Source organism: Pygocentrus nattereri, chromosome 24 (genome assembly GCF_015220715.1).
Source record: "Pygocentrus nattereri isolate fPygNat1 chromosome 24, fPygNat1.pri, whole genome shotgun sequence".
NCBI lineage: Eukaryota > Metazoa > Chordata > Actinopteri > Characiformes > Serrasalmidae > Pygocentrus > Pygocentrus nattereri.
Window position 1 is genome coordinate 15,844,760 of NC_051234.1, and position 19,241 is coordinate 15,864,000.

The window sequence follows — 19,241 nt, forward strand, 5'->3', positions numbered from 1 at the left end:
AATCATGGACATCGTGTCCTCCGGGCCAAAGAGGAAAAGGACTGTCCAGATTGTTATCAGCACAAAGTTCAAAAGCCAGCATCTCTGATGGTGTGGGGGTGTGTTAGTGCTCATGGCATGGGTAACTTGCACATCTGTGAAGGCACCATTAATACTGAAAGGTACGTACAGGTTTTGGAGCAACATATTCTGCCATCCAAGCAATGTCTTTTCCTGCTTATTTCAGCAAGACAATGCCAAACCACATTCTGCATATGTTACAACAGCGTGGCTTTGTAGTAAAATAGATTCGGGTACTAGACTGGCCTACCTGCAGTCCAGACCTGTCTCCCATTGGAAATGTGTGGTGCATTATGAAGCGCAAAATACGACAATTGGACTGTTGAGCAACTGAAGTTGTACATCAAGCAAGAATGGTAAAGAATTCCACCTACAAAGCTTCAACAATTAGTGTCCTCAGTTCCCAAACGCTTATTGAGTGTTGTTAAAAGGAAAGGTGATGTAACACAGTGGTAAACATGCCCCTGTCCCAACTTCTTTGTTACAGGAATCAAATTCAAAATAAGTGAATATTTGCAAAAAACAATAAAGTTTATCAGTTTGAACATTAAATATATTGTCTTTGTAGTGTATTCAATTGAATATAGGTTGAAAAGGATTTGCAAATCATCGTATTCTGTTTTTATTTATGTTTTACACAACGTGGAATTGGGGTTGTAACAAATGGTGTTCATTAATGTTAATTCAAAGCTGTTGTACTGTAAATAAGGTTCATTTTCATTTTGATCATTGGAATCACTAATGATTGCCATGTTACCCTGTTAGACACATCTTTTATTGAGCTACTTACAGAAATAAAGTCTGTATAAAAAACTATTATTTAGGTCTATGTGTGATGAATGTATTGAAACTACACCTGTAAGAGATGTGGCTAATTTAACAACACAAAAAAACACCCAGTGATATAAATACATTCACAAAACTTTCAAAACCACCTCCCCCATGAATGTGCAAGCACGCACGCACACACATACACAACCACGTTAAGCCTTCTTTTTTCCACTGTCATTGTAATCTGATTATCTACACCAACCTTCTGTTCTTTTTCTTCACAAGCATGTCACAACACTACAACCAGTGAGACTGACCTATTAAAGTGATTTATTTAGGTACAACCAATTACAGAAAAGTTTGTATTTACAGGTATACAGGTATCTAATATACACAGTAAAATATTAAATGCAAATGTATACAGTAAAAATGGAACAGAATTAAGTGATTAGTCATTTTTTAACAATTTATAAGAAATGAGAGATATACAGTCAATTCTGTCTGATTCACATACGAATAAAAAGAGTTTCCTGATACAGAAGTAAGAAGTGCTGAGAGAGAGAGAGAGAGAGAGAGAGAGAGAGAGAGAGAGATTAAGCAGATTAGATTGGGGGCAATGGATCTGCATCTTTTGTTAGGGAGGGAAAAAGAGATTTAATATACTGCCTTAAACTCAAAGAAGAGAGAAGAAGCATACAATGACCTCCAAGCACAGGAAAATAAGGAGCAGATAAATAAAGGCAGGTTTCAGAGAGGAAAGGAGAATGAGAGGAAGGAGAACAGAAGGATTAGCAGCGACTGACTTAGCTACGTGGCTGAGAGACAGACAGAGAACAAAATTATATTATTATATTCAAACATCCCTTTTGTTGTCATCATCATCATCTAGTTTTTAAGGAGCATTTTTCAGTAAGTATTCCTTTATATTTATCCTGAGACCAAGACCCTTTTTATGGTATCATTTCCTTCTCTCTCTTCATCCATGCTTCTCTTGTCCTTTCTCCAATTTTCCTTGTGTAACCCCCTTTCCTCCGCACTAAAATCCTTGACTGAGATATAAGTAAAACTTCTTTATCTCTATCAACAAAAAAGCTTTATTTATATAAGTTTTGTTTTGAATGTGACAGAACTAAGAATGACCAGTGTTTACTCTTGCAACACACAGTGAATTATTATCTAAAATGGTTTAGGAACTTGAGAGGAACTGGCCTGCAAAGTCAAGGTTTCATGGAGGCATTGGAATATGGTACTTGTATCTTCACTGTTGGCCAGTTCCCTAGACCCAGATTAAGCATAAGTCTAAACTCTTCAATAATGAATCACCACTGGTGTTGCACTTTAGTCCAAGACTTAACCCATGTGTGAAATCAAATCAAAATATGACAACTGTAGATGTTAATAAAATTAGTTTAACAGTAAAAGTTTTATTAATAGGAGTCTCTAAATGGAAACGTGTCATGTTTGTTTCTGTGTGGACTAGAACAAACTATCCAAATGTCACTGACTGTGGATGAAACAGCAGGGGACCTTCCAGTGAGGGATGTGGGCCTGAGAGGAGGACCCATGCCTGCCATGCAAGGTGTGTATGTATGTTGTGTACAGCATGAAGAATAAAATATTTTGGCATTTCTGTTTTTCATTTAGTATTCTTTCAATACAAATATCTACGTTCCAAATGTACACACATAATGTCTTTTGACACTGTACTGTACACTCACCGGCCACTAGGTATACCTTGCTAGTAAAAGGTTGGACCCCCTTTTGCCTTCAGAACTGCCTTAATTCTTCGTGGCACACTTTCAACAAGGTTTTGGAAACATTGCTCAGAGATTTTGTTTGGTTATTTGAGTTACTGTTGCCTTTCTATCATCTCAAACCAGTCTGCCCATTCTCCTCTGACCTCTCACACCAACAAGGCTTTTTCGTCCACACAACTGCCGCTCACTGGATATTTTCTCTTTTTCAAACCATTCTCTGTAAACCTTAGAGATGGTTGTGCATGAAAATCCCAGTAGATCAGCAGTTTCTGAAATACTCAGACCAGCCCATCTGGCACCAACAACCATGCCACGTTCAAAGCCACTTAAATCACCTTTCTTCCCCATTCTGATGCTCGGTTTGCACTTCAGCAAGTTGTCTTGACCACCTCTACATGCCTAAATGCATTGAGTTGTGGCCATGTGATTGACTGATACTACTTGTGTTAACAAGCTATTGAACAGGTGTATCTAATAAAGTGGCCAGTGAATGTGTGCATTCATAAGCATAAACAAAAATATGTCTGATACATATTTGAGACACCACAAATTAATAACAGCTGTATGCAAATACTATAAAGGCTTTGTTGTGAATTACAGCTTTGAGTTGTCCTAATTCCTAGGACAATCTGTCTTCCATTCCCTAATGTTAAGAAGGTCCCTTTGGTTGACTCACAATTTCAAAATCCTCTATAATTTTTAAAAACTGAGAATATGGGCTAAGCCATGCAAGCAGCTTCACCTTCTTTTTTAGAAACCACTTATTTTGGCGGCATGTTTGGGCTCGCTGTCTTGTTGCAATATCCATCTTTTCCTCAGATTCAGTTCCTTGGCTAATGAGAATAAATTGTCCTCTATTATGTCTACATTGCTCCATTCATGTTTTCTTTTAAATACATGTAATCCCCAGTACTGTTTGCAGAGAAGCCGCTGTATACTTCACTATGTGTATGCTATTCTTAGGGTCATGAGCGCAATCCTTCTTTTTCTAAACATGACAAACTGAGTTATTGTCACAGAAAAAGTTCTACTTTTGTTTTGTCTGACAGGAATCACAACACTAAAAGAGTTCTGATATGTCTAAATGCTTTTGTGCAAATTTTAGACATGCATCATGTTGTTTATTTTTAGCACAGGAATTTGGCATGGAGGGTAGGCAGACCCAGATCATCCCATGGGTTTTAAGGGTGCACCTGCAGATAATAATGACAATATCCAAATAGCTGTTTTGACTCATGGGTGTAACTTTACATGCAAAACATACTGCATTTGAGTTGTATTGGAAACTGGGAAATACCATTTTCCCCACTTGTAGTTTCCACTGAAATGACTGACAGTCATATTTATAACTAGTAAACCTGGGATTCTAGATGATACACGAGTTTGTGAAAAAGCCTTTCCCTTTCACATGAGTAAAAAATCGCAACTTACAGTGAATTTGAACAAATACATACAAAAATACATCTGCGCTGTTTAACACAGTCAAGAAAAAGCAGGAAATGTTTTTTCAAGATCTCTTCAGTACTTCAGGCCACACACATACTCACAGCTACTATCTGCATGAGCAAGCATTTAGGATGGGATTTTATATGTATGTTTAAGGTAATACAAAATACCCTCCATAATTGCCCACTCCTTAATTACCAGCTTTTACCAGATTTATTGATATACACACTTGATGGTGTACATAATATTTTGATCATACAGTATTTAAAAAGAATGCAGCATTAGGTGCTGACATAACTATTTAATATAACTATTTAAAAGTGTTAATTATATTAATTATGTTAATCGTATCGTATTGTAAAAAGACATGTCTCCCATAGTCACAAACAATCAAACTGCTGCGTACTCATTGGCAAAACTGTACTTTTAAAAGTTTATATCTATATTTTGTGAATTCGGGAGGTCCAGTGAAGCATCTAAAGAGAATATTTAACTGCTGGTTAGCTAACTAAGGTGAAGACGCTGTAGGCTATAAAACATAACCAAAACAAACCTAAACCAACAAAATGGTTTTTACATGGCTGACCTGTCGCTCCCTTGCTGACTGAATCAGTCAATTTGAACACCTAGCAGCTTCTTCTAGTGCTTTTCTTTTTTCTTTTCGTGCAGTAAAATAAAGCTCTGCACATCGATAATTTGGAGAGTCCAGCTTTTTGTTCTAATTTTGCCCTTCCACCTTGGTGCAGCGGTTACATTCTGCCGCCTCAGGCATCATTTTAGGTGGAACTGAAAATCTGGGTGATGGGCGTAAGTGGCACCTTATGTAGCAGCAGGAAACAGCCACTGTGCAGCCATTTCACAGCAATTTTTATTAGCAGCCGCCACTTCATGGCCACTTATATTAGCAACCCAACTGAACGGTCACTTCACTACCAGTGAGCAGCCACTTCACCGTCACATAATAAATTAAAAGTCCACGCTTTTTGTATTGCCTTTTTGCCCTTTTGTGAATGGGGCTTCTGAACTTGGGCCCCCACACTAGATGGCAGAGCAGTTCTGTGAACAGGACAGATCACATGCACCTGAAAAAGCAGAAGTAAAACAAGATAGTGCTGGATAATTCACTTATGAGTCAAATGAAACAATGGAATAGGTTTCCTCCCATCAACCGAGCAAACCATCACAGAACAGGTAGATTTAAATAGTCACATCGCTAAATATTCTCTTTACAAAACCAAAATAACACGGCTAACATAACTGCACATCATTTTAGTGAGGCTGGATAAATTCATGTGTGATGAGTTAATATTTACTTAGACTGTGACGATGAGCAGTGATGTTGCAGACGCATACGCTGAGATAAGCGAATTTTATTTTGGGCAAATACAGGGTCATAGTCAAAACGGTCCAGGTTCAAACAGCCGATACGGACAGCAGGAGGGACAGACATGACAAAATGAACATAAAACCTCAAACAAGAACCAAACATCATGAGAATACAATACAATACATCCAACACATCAAACACAATCAAATAAAGACCAACACTAGACTAAGGAAAACACAGGGCTTAAATACAAGGAGGCTAACGAGGGTTCACAAGACACAGGTGGAAAACAGGTGGAAACAATCAAGGGCGGAAACAAGAAGCAAGGAGCAGAACCAGTAGGAAACCGGCAAAGTACGGCAAAGACACAGAAACAGGAGCGGAAACTAAAACAGGAAAATAAGGAGGCACAGGAATGGAAACATGAACATGGGACAACAGAAGCCGAAACAGGAACGGAGACACAAGAACGCGGAACAGGAGCAGACACAGATGGAGAACACAGAACAGAAGACGGAGCAGGAACAGGCACAGAAACGGGAGACACAACAGCAGACACAGGAACAGACAAAACCCGAACAGAAGGAGGATGAAAAATGGAATGAAAAACGACGCCAAACGAGAGACAAATGGAGGCACAACAGGACGAGGAAAACAAGAACACAAGACAGACCACGCAAACGAGAGGGGAACAGGAACCAAAACGGACACAGGCACAGAAACGGACACACAGACAGACACCAGAACAGAAACAGAAGGAGAGACAAGAACAGGAACCACCACAGGAACAGGAACGGGCACAGACACAACAGACGGGAACCAGACAACATCAGGAACAGAGGAAGGCAAAAACAAAGGAACACAGCAGCAGACACAGGAGGAACAGGAGGCTCACGGGGAACAGCAGACACAGGAGAAACGGGAGGCCCACAGGGAACAGCAGACACAGACGGGGGTGGGATGGGCTGGAACAAAGGGGCTGTGACGTCCATGGAGGCAGGCGAGACTGCAACAAGTCCACGGAGACAGACAAGCCTGCAACGACATCCACGGCAACTGCCGGCAGGTACGGAGGCGTGGGCTTGTCAGGCATGTCACGTGTAGTGTCCACGGGATCAGGCTTGCTGCAGGGTGCGGCCACGGGATCAGGAACTCGGGCTGGGGACAACTGCTCCAACCTGGAGGAACACACAGAAAAAGAACCCACTTGGCCGTTCCCAAGGCTCACTCGAACTATAGGCAGCTCGCAGTGGCACTTGCGAACGAGCAGAGTACCGTCTAAAGTGTTTCCCAAGGTGCTTGCTTTATTGCATAGCTAGTGGGTAAGGAGTGTTTTTTTACATGCTACATCACATCAACAAGACATGATTCAGGATACCGGATGTACTGTGTTATTTAATTCACCACACCTTGTAACATCATCTTGCCAGGCAGTCCAAGTAAGCTGACAGGCCAGACGACCAGGAAATCTTCCATTTCTCCCAGTGCCCAGCTCCATCTCTGGGTCTGCTGAAGTCTTATTGACTAGTTGACCATGTGTAATATCTGAACACAATATAATTACATCTTCCTCTTATTTTTTCCTTCAATCACTGCTTAGAAATCTACTATCCATCATAATTTTTTAGTAGTGAGGTATGGCCATTTCCAAAACTAAATATAAAGTGTTGGCCACCCAAAAAAAAATAATTGCATTGTTTTGGTGGCAGTGATCTTTGTTCTGTGCAGTGCCATGCATGGAGTCTTTAGAGGTGAATACAAATGGAGAAAAATAATTCTATGCTCAGTGTGGCAATATGCATTAGCATAAAATGCTTAACAGGTGGATCAGGTGGTGGCCAAAGGTGGGCGCCTTGGTGTTCCCATCCTCGGCTACTGAAACTGGCTCTCGGAACATTGAACATGACCTCTCTGGCAGGGAAAGAGCCGAGCTAGTGTATGAGGCTGAGAGATACCAACTAGATATAGTTGGGCTCACCTCAACACATGGCGGGGGCTCTGGAACAGACTGTCTCAAGAGGGGTTGAACTTTATTCCATTCTGGAGTTGTCCAGGGTGAGAGGCGACAGGTAGGAGTGGCTTACTCAAAGTATGTTGGGGTTTTCTCCGGTGGACGAGAGGGTTGTTATCCTGCGCCTTCAGGCCGGGGAACGGGCTCTGACTGTTGTCTGTGCTTATACACCGAGCGAGGGTCTGTCCATCACTCGGGCTGAGGTAGTAAAGGTGGTTTAAAAACTCCTTGGTGGCAGAGCACTGGGGGTGGATGAGATCCACCTGGAATTCCTGAGGGCTGTGGATGTTGTAGGGCTGTCTTGGCTGACACGCCTCTCTAGCATCGTGTGGACATCTGGGGCGGTCCCCCTGGAATGGCAGACCGGGGTGGTAGTCACTCTTTTTAAGAAAGGGGACCAGAAGGTGTGTTCCAACTATCGGGGAATCATACTTCTCAGCCTACCCGGTAAGGTCTATGCAGGGGTATTGGAGAAGAGAGTCTGACCGATAATCAAATCTCAGCTACAAGAGAAAAAATGTGGGTTTTGCCCTGGTCATGGAACACTGGACCAGCTTTTTATCCTTACCATGGAGGGTGCGTGGGAGTTTGCCCAACCAGTCCACATGTGTTTTGTGGATTTGGAGAAGGCATTTGACCGCGTCCCTTGGGGGTTCCTGTGGGGAGTGCTCTGGGAGTACGGGGTGAGGGGTTCATTGTTACGGGCCATTCAGTCACTGTACAAACGGAGCAGGAGCTTGGTTCATATAGCCGGCAGTAAGTCAGGTTGCTTTCCAGTTGGACTCTTTTGTCCAACTGGACACATTGTCACTGATTCTATTCATCAACTTTTATGGACACAATTTTTTTGGAACAGCCAAGTGGCGGAGGGTGTCCAGTATGGTGGCCTCAGGATTTCACGTCTGCTTTTTGCGGATGATGTGGTCCTGTTGGCGTCATCAGGCCAGGACCTCCAGCTCTCTCTGGACCAGTTTGCAGCCAAGTGTGAAGCGGCTGGGATGAAAATCAGCACCTCTAAATCTGAGACCATGGTCCTCAGTCGGAAAAGGGTGCAATGCTCTCTCCAGGTCGGGAGTGAATTCTTGCCCCAAGTGGAGGAGTTTAAATATCTTGGGATTTTGTTCACGAGTGAAGGAAGGATGGAGTGAGAGGTTGACAGATGGATTGGTGCGGTGTCTGCAGTAATGCGGACCCTATACAGGTCTGTCATGGTGAAGAGAGAGCTGAGCCAGAAGGCGAAGCTGTCAATTTACCGATCAAGGATTATAGGATTATATCTCTCGACTGTCTTGGGAACACCTCGGTATCCCTCTGGAAGAGCTGGAGGAGGTGCTCACTTCTCTCTCACCTTCCTTATCAGTGTGTAAGGAGAGCATTGCGAAATCTTGCTTGCTTACCTGTCCAAAGATGAAAAGTTATCGTTCCATGAACTTTCCACTTTTTTTTTATAAAACCAGCTGTACTGATAGGGATGTTTGATGTCTTTGTTGAATTCAGAACCATTAGCCAACTGTGTTTGCCATCCATCCATCCATCCATCTGGGGGGATTCCGAGGCGCTCCCAGGCCAGCTGGGCAATATAGTCATGCCAGCATGTTCTGGGTATTCCCTGGGGTCTCCTCCCTGGTGGACTTGCCTGTGACACCTCACGAGGGAGGCGTCCAGGAGGCATCCTAACCAGATGCCCGAACCACCTCAACTGGCTCCTCTTGTTGTAAAGAAGCAGCGGCTCTACTCTGAGTCCCTTCTGGATGACCGAACTTCTCACCCTATCTCTAAGGGAGAGTCCAGACACCCTGCGGAGGAAACTCATTTTGGCCGCTTATATTCGCGATCTTATTCTTTCGGTCATTACCCAAAGCTCATGACCATAGGTGAGGGTGGGAATGTAGATCGACCGGTAAATTGAGAGCTTTGCCTTGTGGCTCAGCTCTTTCTTTACCACAACAGACCGGTAAAGAGCCCCCATCACTGCTGACCCAGCACCAATCCCCTGTCAATCTCCCGCTCCCTTGTACCATCACTCATGAACAAGACCCCGAGATACTTAAACTCCTCCACTTGAGGCAAGAGCTTATCCCTGACCCTGAGAGGGCTCTCCACCCTTTTCCGCCTGAGAACCATGGTCTCGGATTTAGAGGTACTGATTCTCATCCCGGCCACTTCACACTCGGCAGTTCACGGCCTGATGTCCCCAGTAGGACCACATCATCTGCAAACAGCAGTGATATGACCCTGAGGTCACCAAACTGGACACCCTCCGTCCCCTGACTGCGCCTTGAAATTCTATCCATAAAAATTATGAATAGAATCGGTGACAAAGGGCAGCCCTGACGGAGTCCAACTCTCACTGGGAACGAGTCTGACTTACTGCCGGCCATGCCAACCAAGCTCCTGCTTTGTTTGTACAGGGCCTGAATGGCTCGTAGCAAAGAGCCATGTACCCCCTACTCCCGAAGCACCTCCCACAGAATACCCCAGGGAACACAGTCGAATGTCTTCTCCAAATCCACAAAGCACATGTGGACTGGTTGGGCAAACTCCCATTAACCCTCCAGAATCCTGGAGAGGGTAAAGAGTTGGTCCAGTGTTCCACGACCAGGGCGGAGCACGCACTGCTCCTCCTGAATCTGAGATTTGACTATAAGCCAGACTCTCTTCTCCAGTACCCCTGCATAGACCTTACCAGGGAGGCTGAGGAGTGTGATTCCCCTGTATTTGGAACACACCCTCTGGTCCCCTTTTTTAAAAAGAGGCACCACCACCCCAGTCTGCCAATCCAGTGGCACTGCCCCCGATGTCCATGCAATGTTGAAAAGGCATGTCAGCCAAGACAGCCCCACAATATCCAGAGCCTTGAGGGACTCGGGACGGATCTCATCCACCCCTGGAGCCTTGCCACCAAGGAGCTTTTTAACTATCTTAAAAATGACTTTGGCCTCAGCAATGGACAAGCCTATTCCCGTGTCTCCAGACTCTGCCTCCTCACTGGAGAACGTGTTGGTGGGATTGAGAAGGTCCTCAAAGTATTCCTTCCACTGCCCAATGATGTCTTCAGTCGAAGTCAGCAGCACACCTTCTCCACTATATACAGTGCTAGTGGCACACTGCTTTCCCCTTCTGAGTCGTCTGATGGTTTGCCAGAATCTTTTCGGAGCTGACTTAAAGTCACTTTCCAAGGCCTCACCAAACTCTTCCCACACCTGGGTTTTTGCCTTGGCGACGACTGAAGTCGCAGATCGCTTGGCCTGTCAATACCTGTCAGCTGCCTCTGGAGTCCCACAGGCCAACCATGCCCAGTAGGACTCCTTCTTCAGCTTGACACTTGGAGTGTCCACCACCAGGTTCGAGGATTACTGCCCCGACAGGCACCAACTACCTTGCGGCCACAGCTACAGTCAGCCGCTTCAACAATGGAGGAGCGGAACATGGCCCATTCTGATGTCCCCCACCTCCCCCGATATCTGGTCAAAGTTCTGACGGAGGTGTGAGTTGAAGATTAATCTGACAGGTTCTTCTGCCAGACGTTCCCAGCAAATCCTGGGAATTCTGATCGGCATCTTCCCCCACCACCTGATCCAACTCATCACCAGGTGGTGATCAGTTGACAGCACAGCTCCTCTCTTTACCCGAGTGTCCAAAACACATGGCCACAAGTCCGATGACACGACTACAAAGTCAATCATTGAACTGTGGCCTAGGGTGTGCTGGTGCCATGTGCACTTATGGACATCCTTGTGTTCAAACATGGTGTTCATGATGGACAAACTTTGCACAGAAGTCCAAAAAGGCTGGGTACTCTGAACTGCTGTTTAGTGCATACGCACAGACAGCAGTCAGGACCCATTCCCCAACCCGAAGGCGTAGGGAATGAGTCGGGGGGCTATGAGAAAGCCCACACCTGCCCGTTGCCTCTCACCATGGGCAACCCCAGAAAAGAATAAAGTCCAGCCCCTCTCAAGGAGATTGGACCCAGAGCCCAAGCTGTGTGTTGAGGTGTTCCTGATTATATCTAGCCAGTATCTCTCAACCTCGCGCACCAACTCAGGCTCCTTCCTCGCCAGTGAGGTAACATTCCAAGTTCCAAAAGTCAGTTTCAGCAACCGAGGATCAGAACACCAAGGCCTATGCCTTTGGACACTGCCCGATCCACAAGGCACCGAACCCTTACTACTGCCCCTCCCATTGGTGATGGGTCGATGGGAGAGGGGACTCATGTAACTTCTTTGGGCTGGGCCCGGCCAGGCACCATGAGTAAATGCCCGGCCACCAGATGCTCGCTGGCGAGCCCCTCCCCCAGGCCTTGTTCCAGGGTGGGGCCCCGGTAACCCTGTTCCGGGCAGGGTACACAGGTCCTGGTTTTTAATTATTTTCATAGGGGGAATTTTGGATCACACTTTGTCTGACCTGTCACCTAGGACCAGTTTGCCATGGGAGACCCTACCAGGAGCTTTTGCTCCAGACAACATGGCTATGATCATTCAAGCTCGCAAACCCCTCCGCCACGATAAGGTGGTGATCCATGGAGAGGAACTGTGTTTGCACACAGAGGAATTAGACCTCCGCATTTAACCCATCCATGCAGTGAAACACCCACATACATCCACACTAGTGGGCAGTGAGCATACTTGCCCAGAGCAGTTGGCAGCCCTATCCACTGCACTTGGGGAACAGTTGGGGGTTAGATGCTTTGCTCAAGGGCACTTCAGTCAAGTGCTATTGGCTGAGGGGATCGAACCTGCAACATTCCCTTTCACAAGGCTGGTTCCCTAACCTCCAGCCTACGACTGCCCCAGTCTCTGCTCCTTTTTCTATTCAAGTGTTTGATCATTATGTCCTTAAGAACTTTAGGAAGCCCCTTGAACTTTACCATGACTGTTACTTGTTCAGTCAAGTCTTCCCAACCATCAGCAGCATCTTTTATAATGACATGAGGTGCAATTTGGATGAGTTTTTTTGTATTGCAGCATCAACATCTGGAATTTATTTTTTAATATAGAGTCTAAATACATTTTTATTCTTAAGAATACAAACAAAGTGAAACATTCTGTTTGCAAAATATCTGAAGACTTGTTTACTTCTTTTCCTTCACTGTGTGTGTCCAGGTGTTCATAGATGCATTTGCATTGTGCCTTTACACTGTGTGTGTTATCTTTGTCCAACACTCAGAACAAGACACAAGGTCCTGGAGGAGAGCACCACAAGTGCTGAAAATTAAAGGTAAGGCATGCATCTGGGTGCACTTCAGGGGCAAATTACATTCCAGGAAACATGGCTAAAGAAATATCTTATTGCTATGGTCAACGAGCCTTCTCTTCTTTCTTACACAGTTTAGTTCCAACCTGTATCTAACAAACTGCCCCCCACCTTTAACTAAGATTAATTAATCTGATCCAGTCATTCAGGGATGTTTAAATATGTTAAACAAAAAAAAGTTAAATATCACAATGTCCAAAATATATTTAAAAAGTAAAGACACTTAAAGTTAATTGAAGAGAACTAAATATTTTAACTACTTTTGATATAAATGTATTACTAATTTTTGTCAGGTGTTCATCTGCAATCTTTAATGGTCAACTGATTTGGATTGACAGGTCTTCTAAACATGTATTCATGCCAACTTTATGAGCCATGAAGTGCCCCCAACATAGTGGAACACATTCTGTTATGTACACTGATGTTGCTTAATCTGTACTTTATCGTATGCACTGACTCTATGATTCCTCTGGAATCAAAGGGGGTACTGTTAGATCTTAATGTCTGTGCATACTGATCAATGCACTATTGATCATGACTATATCATGACCTATGGGGTTCAGGCCTGTGTCACACAGAGGCCTCAGCTCATTTTTGTGCGTTCATATGGTTAGTTGTAACTCATAGTGACAACATTATCCGATCAGCAATGCTCTAACTCTTATCTGTTGTTTAGGATCCATGTACCCGGATGTCATAAACGTCCTTGGGGGTCCTTGTCAACCTATAACTCTATGCGATGATCATGCCATTTGTGTGTATATAAACTCTGCTATTCTGATTAATAAACAGGAAAAGCCTTCTGAGTACAGGCTGAGTCTCTGTGGTCATTTGAGTTCCCCCCAGCTGGCTGGACTCTCAGGAGAACGGAGGGCTTCTGGCCAAGTTCACAGCTTTGGTATTGAGGTCGAACCATAGAACCTAAAACCATCAAATGGTTCTAACACTGATACTATGAGAAATTATCTCCTTCTTGTTAGTGTAACACTTGCTTAGAGCCCTTTGTCATCCTATGTGAAATGATCTAATTGTTAATTTGGAAATTGATGAACATAAACTTTGCCCTGAGATGGACTGGCGACCTGTCCAGGGTGTATCCTGCCATTCGCCCAAAGACTGCTGGGATAGGCTCCAGCACCCCCCTGCGACCCTGACGGAGAATCGGCTTAGAAAATGGATGGATGGAAGGATGAACATAAACTTAGTTTTTGAACAAAGCTGTAGTATTCAGGTTTGTAGCTGCTAGTACTAATGAGCCTAGCAGTAATCATCTAGGGCTAACTGTAGTCATTATTTAAATTATGTAATGTTTCTTCACTTTTTAAATATGAAGACACTGATCTGGAGCAGCAGCATTCTAGAAACGGGTGTGCTGAAATAGAGAACCGGTTTCGGTGATCGGCAGTGAAGAGAAACAAGAAAAGCGGATATAGCTGACATAACAGCCTTTAACCCCTGAATGTAATGGCCAACCATATCAAATTTATTCCTAAATATATTTGTACTAATATAATGTGAATGTCTGTCAACTATTTCATGGGAGTAAGCCATAGCCATAGCAATCAGTGGCATTTTACACTCTTTACTGTGTTTATGCCATTGATTCCTTCGGATCAGGTGTTCGTAAGGCAAAGAATAGTTAAAACTATTAATTTTGTGCCAAATGTGTTTTCTGTACATTTTTTCTATTTATTGATTTTGCTGATACATATTTTGCCTCTGGAATAACTCTAGAAGACACTTCTAGACTAGTTTGCACAAGAGTCTGCAAACCCTAAAGGTAGTATAGCTAGAAGATGTGTAAAGAACAGAATTGGCATTCAGTAAAATCCATCATAGTTTGTACAGTAAATGCTTAAACATTTTATAGATAGTGCACTCATTTCCTGAAAATAGGACATCATAAAACATTGATAAACAGTGATGGACAGTAACTGAGTAAATGTAATTAGTTTCTGTACTTAAGTAGTTTTTTCATGTATCTGAACTGAAGTTTTTCCATTTTGGGCTCTTTTTACTTTCACTCCACTAAATTTCAAAGTCAAATATCTTACTTTTTCCTCCACTACATTTTGAATCTGTCGTTCCATTTGGTTTATGTGTGCATAAAAACATAACAGGTCAAGGGGAAAGAAGCGCAAAGCAAGAGCACCAATCAGGGCACAGCGGTCACTTTGTTTAGAGCTTGTTTTGACCTGTTGGTCATACCAATCCAGTGCAAACACACAGTTCAATGTCAGTGCAGCAGCGTAAAAACTTGGGAGCATGTACGTCTACCTAAATGATGAACTAACCTAACTTTGTGTAAATAGAGCACAATATAGAAATATGTACACACATGCAGTCATGACTGACACATCTTTTTTCTGAATTTATACAAATACGATTTCATTTTATAGTAAATTAGTTTGGGCTATTTAATGTTTATGAACAGAGACCTAAAGATCAATAAAGTAAAGGAAAACCTTTTCTGAACCTGTGTTGAAAGCAAGTTTTTATTAAACTTGTAACTGAGTTACAAATAAATCTTAAACTGAAACTTTGCTTGTTTGTAAAACGTGATTTCAGATCCACTCGGTTCTACCTGATGGAAACTGTTTGCCTTCAGTGTTTTATGCTTATAATCATTTTAATAGACGTCAGCGTCAATAATTAATGACATTCTATTAAAAACTGGTTTAACAAGAGAGACGCTGGAGTATTTTCGCCTGAAATGAGTTCATGAAGTGAGTCTTGTTACAAAAACGATAATAGGACATCGGAGCCATAATTAATCTTTTAGTACTTTTACTTTTGATACTTAAGTACATTTGAAGCCAAATAATTTTGTACTTTTACTCAAGTGGAGGTCTAAAGGGAAGAACTTCTACTTTTACTGGAGTAATGTTTTACCTTGGGTCTCTCTACTTTAGCTCAAGTACATGATTTGTGTACTATGTCCACCACTGTTGATAAACCATAGATGTTTTGAATGAAGCGGTTCACAAGTGCATGAAGAACTGTCCAGTCAATCAGCACTCAGTAGCTGAGCTGCTTGCTGCTACTGCCCAAAACCTGTTGGCTGTAGAAAAAAGAAACTATACAGGTATGTTTTTTCTTTACTTTTTAGTGAAATACAGTCTTCTTTTTCCAAAATTAACATAAAGTCCAAGACAAATGATTAGAACCTATTTGTTGGTATTTTTTGTTTTTAGTTGTTTAACTCTTCTCACCCCCTTTAATTTAGGCCTCGCTTGTGGGTGCCCTCTGATGAACCACCTGCTAAGTAAAAATGTGCCAAAAGTCAGAAGCAAAAAATGTAATGGCAAAATTAGCAAATAGAAAAAAAAAATAAACCAAAGACTGGCACAATAACTGACATTCATTCCAAATTGAGAGAAAATAAGTAATAATCTTTCTGATAAAATAAGTTTGATTTAAGCATAGTTATTTGCATTTGCACAAAAATTAGCTGGAACACAGTTGGCAGACTGAGGTTGGAACTAGATTTCACAGAAAGATAGATCTCCAGGACAAGGGTTGGTGTCCATTGTCTTATTGCACAGGATAATGCACTTCAGATGCTATTTTGAATAAGCACAGATTTCACACATTGATCAGTTTGTGTGTCTCACCTGCTCTATCTGTGTGTGTCTCTCCCTCAGATCGTCAGCATGTCTTCAAGGTACCAAGGGAACAGCTTGAGGATCAATGTCTTCGTCTGCAGGAAGAAAACACACTTCTCAAACAACACACTCGTGTACAAGAGAAGAAACTATGCAGGTAAAACACAAACACGCATGCAAAAAGTGTGTCTTTACACAAACATTTCTTCATTCACAAATCACATATGAAAAAAACATTCTTAACATTTAATTTGTGATAATAAATCAAGCACTATTCCTGTACTTTTAATGCATTTCTATTGGTGCATTCATTGTGAAATGCCCACACAATATAAAGAGGCAGCTGAGATTTTTAAGTTGTTGCAATTCAAAAAATGAAATCCATCTTTCTCTCTAAGGCTGTCAACTAAGGTGTTAAGGTTGAGGTACGGGCATCCAGGCTCAGCTGGGGGACGAGAAGCTGACACAGAAGACACCATTCAGGAACTGGAAGCTCGTGTGGCCACTCTAGAAAGCCAGAAGGAGGCACTGCAAAGCAAACTTAACGTGGCCAAACAGCAGATCCTGGGTCTGACTGGACGATCTCACCACCGACCACGCACTGGTAAGAATAGCACAGCAGAGGAGACATACACTCACCAGTCATTTTATTTGGTACACCTGTTCAGTTGCTTGTTAACACAAATAGCTAATCAGCCAATCACATGGCCACAACTCAATGCATTTAGGCATGTAGAGGTGGTCAAGACAACTTGCTGAAGTGTAAACCAAGCATCAGAATGGGGAAGAAAGGTGATTTTAATGACTTTGAACGTGGTATGGTTGTTGGTGCCAGATGGGCTGGTCTGAGTATTTCAGAAAGTGTTGATTTACTGGGATTTTCATGCATAACCATCTCTAGGGTTTACAGAGAAAGGTCCGAAAAAGAGAAAATATCCAGTGAGCGGCAGTTGTGCGGAGGAAAATGCCTTGTTGATGTGAGAGGTCAGAGGAGAAACACACTTTTGTGAGATCCTGTATAATTTATCAAAATGAAACAAAGATTGAGTAAAAAAGGAGTAAAACATTTATATCAAAGTGAGTGAAAATTAATAGTAATCTTTTGGTTTTGAAAAATTAGTTTCAAATAACTGTCATTATTTGTGTGTTATTTGCAGTATATTTTGAACATACTGATACTAAGCATTTTGCTTGTGTATTTTCTTGTGTTTGTTTCAAACTTTTGGCAAAATTTAGCTCCATAAGTTAGCTTATCTGGTCCACCTGTCCCCTGCACAACAATGCAGCTGGGGGGTGGACAGACACTCAGGAGCAACTTACATTATTTTGCTTACACCCTTTTGCAAGAGGTTGAGGTGGATCAACACAATTAATTTGTTTTCTTTTTCTAAACTGTCATTTTGAACCCACTTCTTCCACATCTTTTTTAAAAACTTTTGCACATTTCTTGAAACAGATTGTATGTTTTGCAAACTATATGTACATTTGGCAAAATGACCTGTATAATGCAGCACAACATCACCGATCAGCAGCGAAAGGTCACATCTCCCCCATACACTTTATGTATGCTTCAAAACAAAATGTGTGTTTTATACAAATTGTCAGTTCCCTCAAAATGCCCAAAATGCCCAAAAAAGTCTCTTGAGCTGTGTTTCACATGGTGTTTTGAGAATGTCACCTCGGTTTCAAGAAATGAGCCAAACCAATTGAAAAACAAAAAAAAAAAACTTTAATTTAAATCAACTTTAATTTGTTCAAAATGTGCACCACCATGCCACCATGCTCAGGACATGCCCCCTCCTTCTACCAAACCATTAGAGCAGTCCTCTTTTGGCATACATAGGCTTGCAGGTAACACACTATTCAACCTACCCCCAGCTAATCTATGTTTCTGTATTTTGCTAGCCAGCATGGTCAAACAGTTTTCATCCTTATCCTTCTTTTCTTCAAAAAAAGTTTTGTCTATTTATTCTTTTAAATTTTTATTTTTAACTTTTTCTTCACCTGCTTTTTTTATTAGCCAGCATATATTATTATTGGCCAGCTTATTTTGCTAGCCAGCATGGTCAAACAGTTTTCAAATAATATTCATATATACATACATATAACAATGTAGAGAAAAGAAAGAAGGAAATGGAAGGGAAGAACAGGAGAAGAAAAAGCAGGTGAAGAAAAAGGTAAAATTAAAAAATTAAAAGAATGAATAGACAAAACCTTGTATTTTTTTGTGAAGAAAAGAAAAAGAAAAGAAAAGAACAAAAGGGGAAAGAATATGTGAGCATAAAATATGTTGAGTAATAAAAAAAACGTATTGGACGACAAAAAGAAAATAAAAAGAAAGGAATGAGAATGAGAAATATTTTTTCATGTTTTTGACTAAGGACTAAGATATGAAGTAAATAGAATTCAACTAAGAAATGCATATATGTAAATTGCAATGTGTCTATTGATTTTGTAAGATTTTTTTTCCTGTGAATAATCTTGCTGCCAATTCCTGTACATTTCTTGAAACAAGCTCACTCAAACCTGTCTGTAGAATTTGGGCAGAGTGGGATGAGAGGTGTTTGTGTGTAGGCAGACTGTGGGTCCCCCTGCAGATTCCTCAGGTAATGGCCACATTTGCAAATGAAAGGATGCTAATTGGAGCCATCAGAATCATCAGTTTGGACTAAGGGTCTTTTGACCCACTTTCAGGACTTCAGGGGGTAGATTGAAATTTCTGTGACTTTGAGCGTTAAATGGCACTGTTTCTATAACTTTCTATTTTACTGACCCAAGCATGAAATGTTTTTAGTCCCATATTTGGGACAAACACCAGCACCAGCACAGGCGCCTGAAAGTAACTGCTGGAACATTTGCATTTTAATGTCCTTGTCGTTGGCTATGCATTAAATAGCTCAGTGATACACAAAACTATCTGACAAATCTCGGTATTCAAGGTCCTGTACATGACTACAAAGTGCATGTAAGGAAGACTCTCCAGACTGATTATAATCCACAATCCATTT

At 42.0% G+C, this 19,241-nt stretch overlaps 1 protein-coding gene across 4 annotated transcripts in view; it reads left to right on the plus strand.

The window, feature by feature from the left end:
• Positions 1-1,448: 1,448 nt before the first annotated feature.
• The window catches only part of rpgrip1 (RPGR interacting protein 1), a 52,268-nt gene continuing 34,475 nt past the window's right edge, over positions 1,449-19,241 (plus strand). For all 4 annotated transcript variants that reach the window (XM_017696152.2, XM_017696153.2, XM_017696155.2 and 1 more), the window contains exons 1-5: positions 1,449-1,740; positions 2,312-2,410; positions 12,542-12,592; positions 16,273-16,390; positions 16,632-16,837. In XM_017696152.2, coding sequence (XP_017551641.1) covers positions 2,326-2,410; positions 12,542-12,592; positions 16,273-16,390; positions 16,632-16,837 — 460 coding nt within the window. In that variant the 5' untranslated portion in view covers positions 1,449-1,740; positions 2,312-2,325. The remainder of the gene's footprint in view (positions 1,741-2,311; positions 2,411-12,541; positions 12,593-16,272; positions 16,391-16,631; positions 16,838-19,241) is intronic.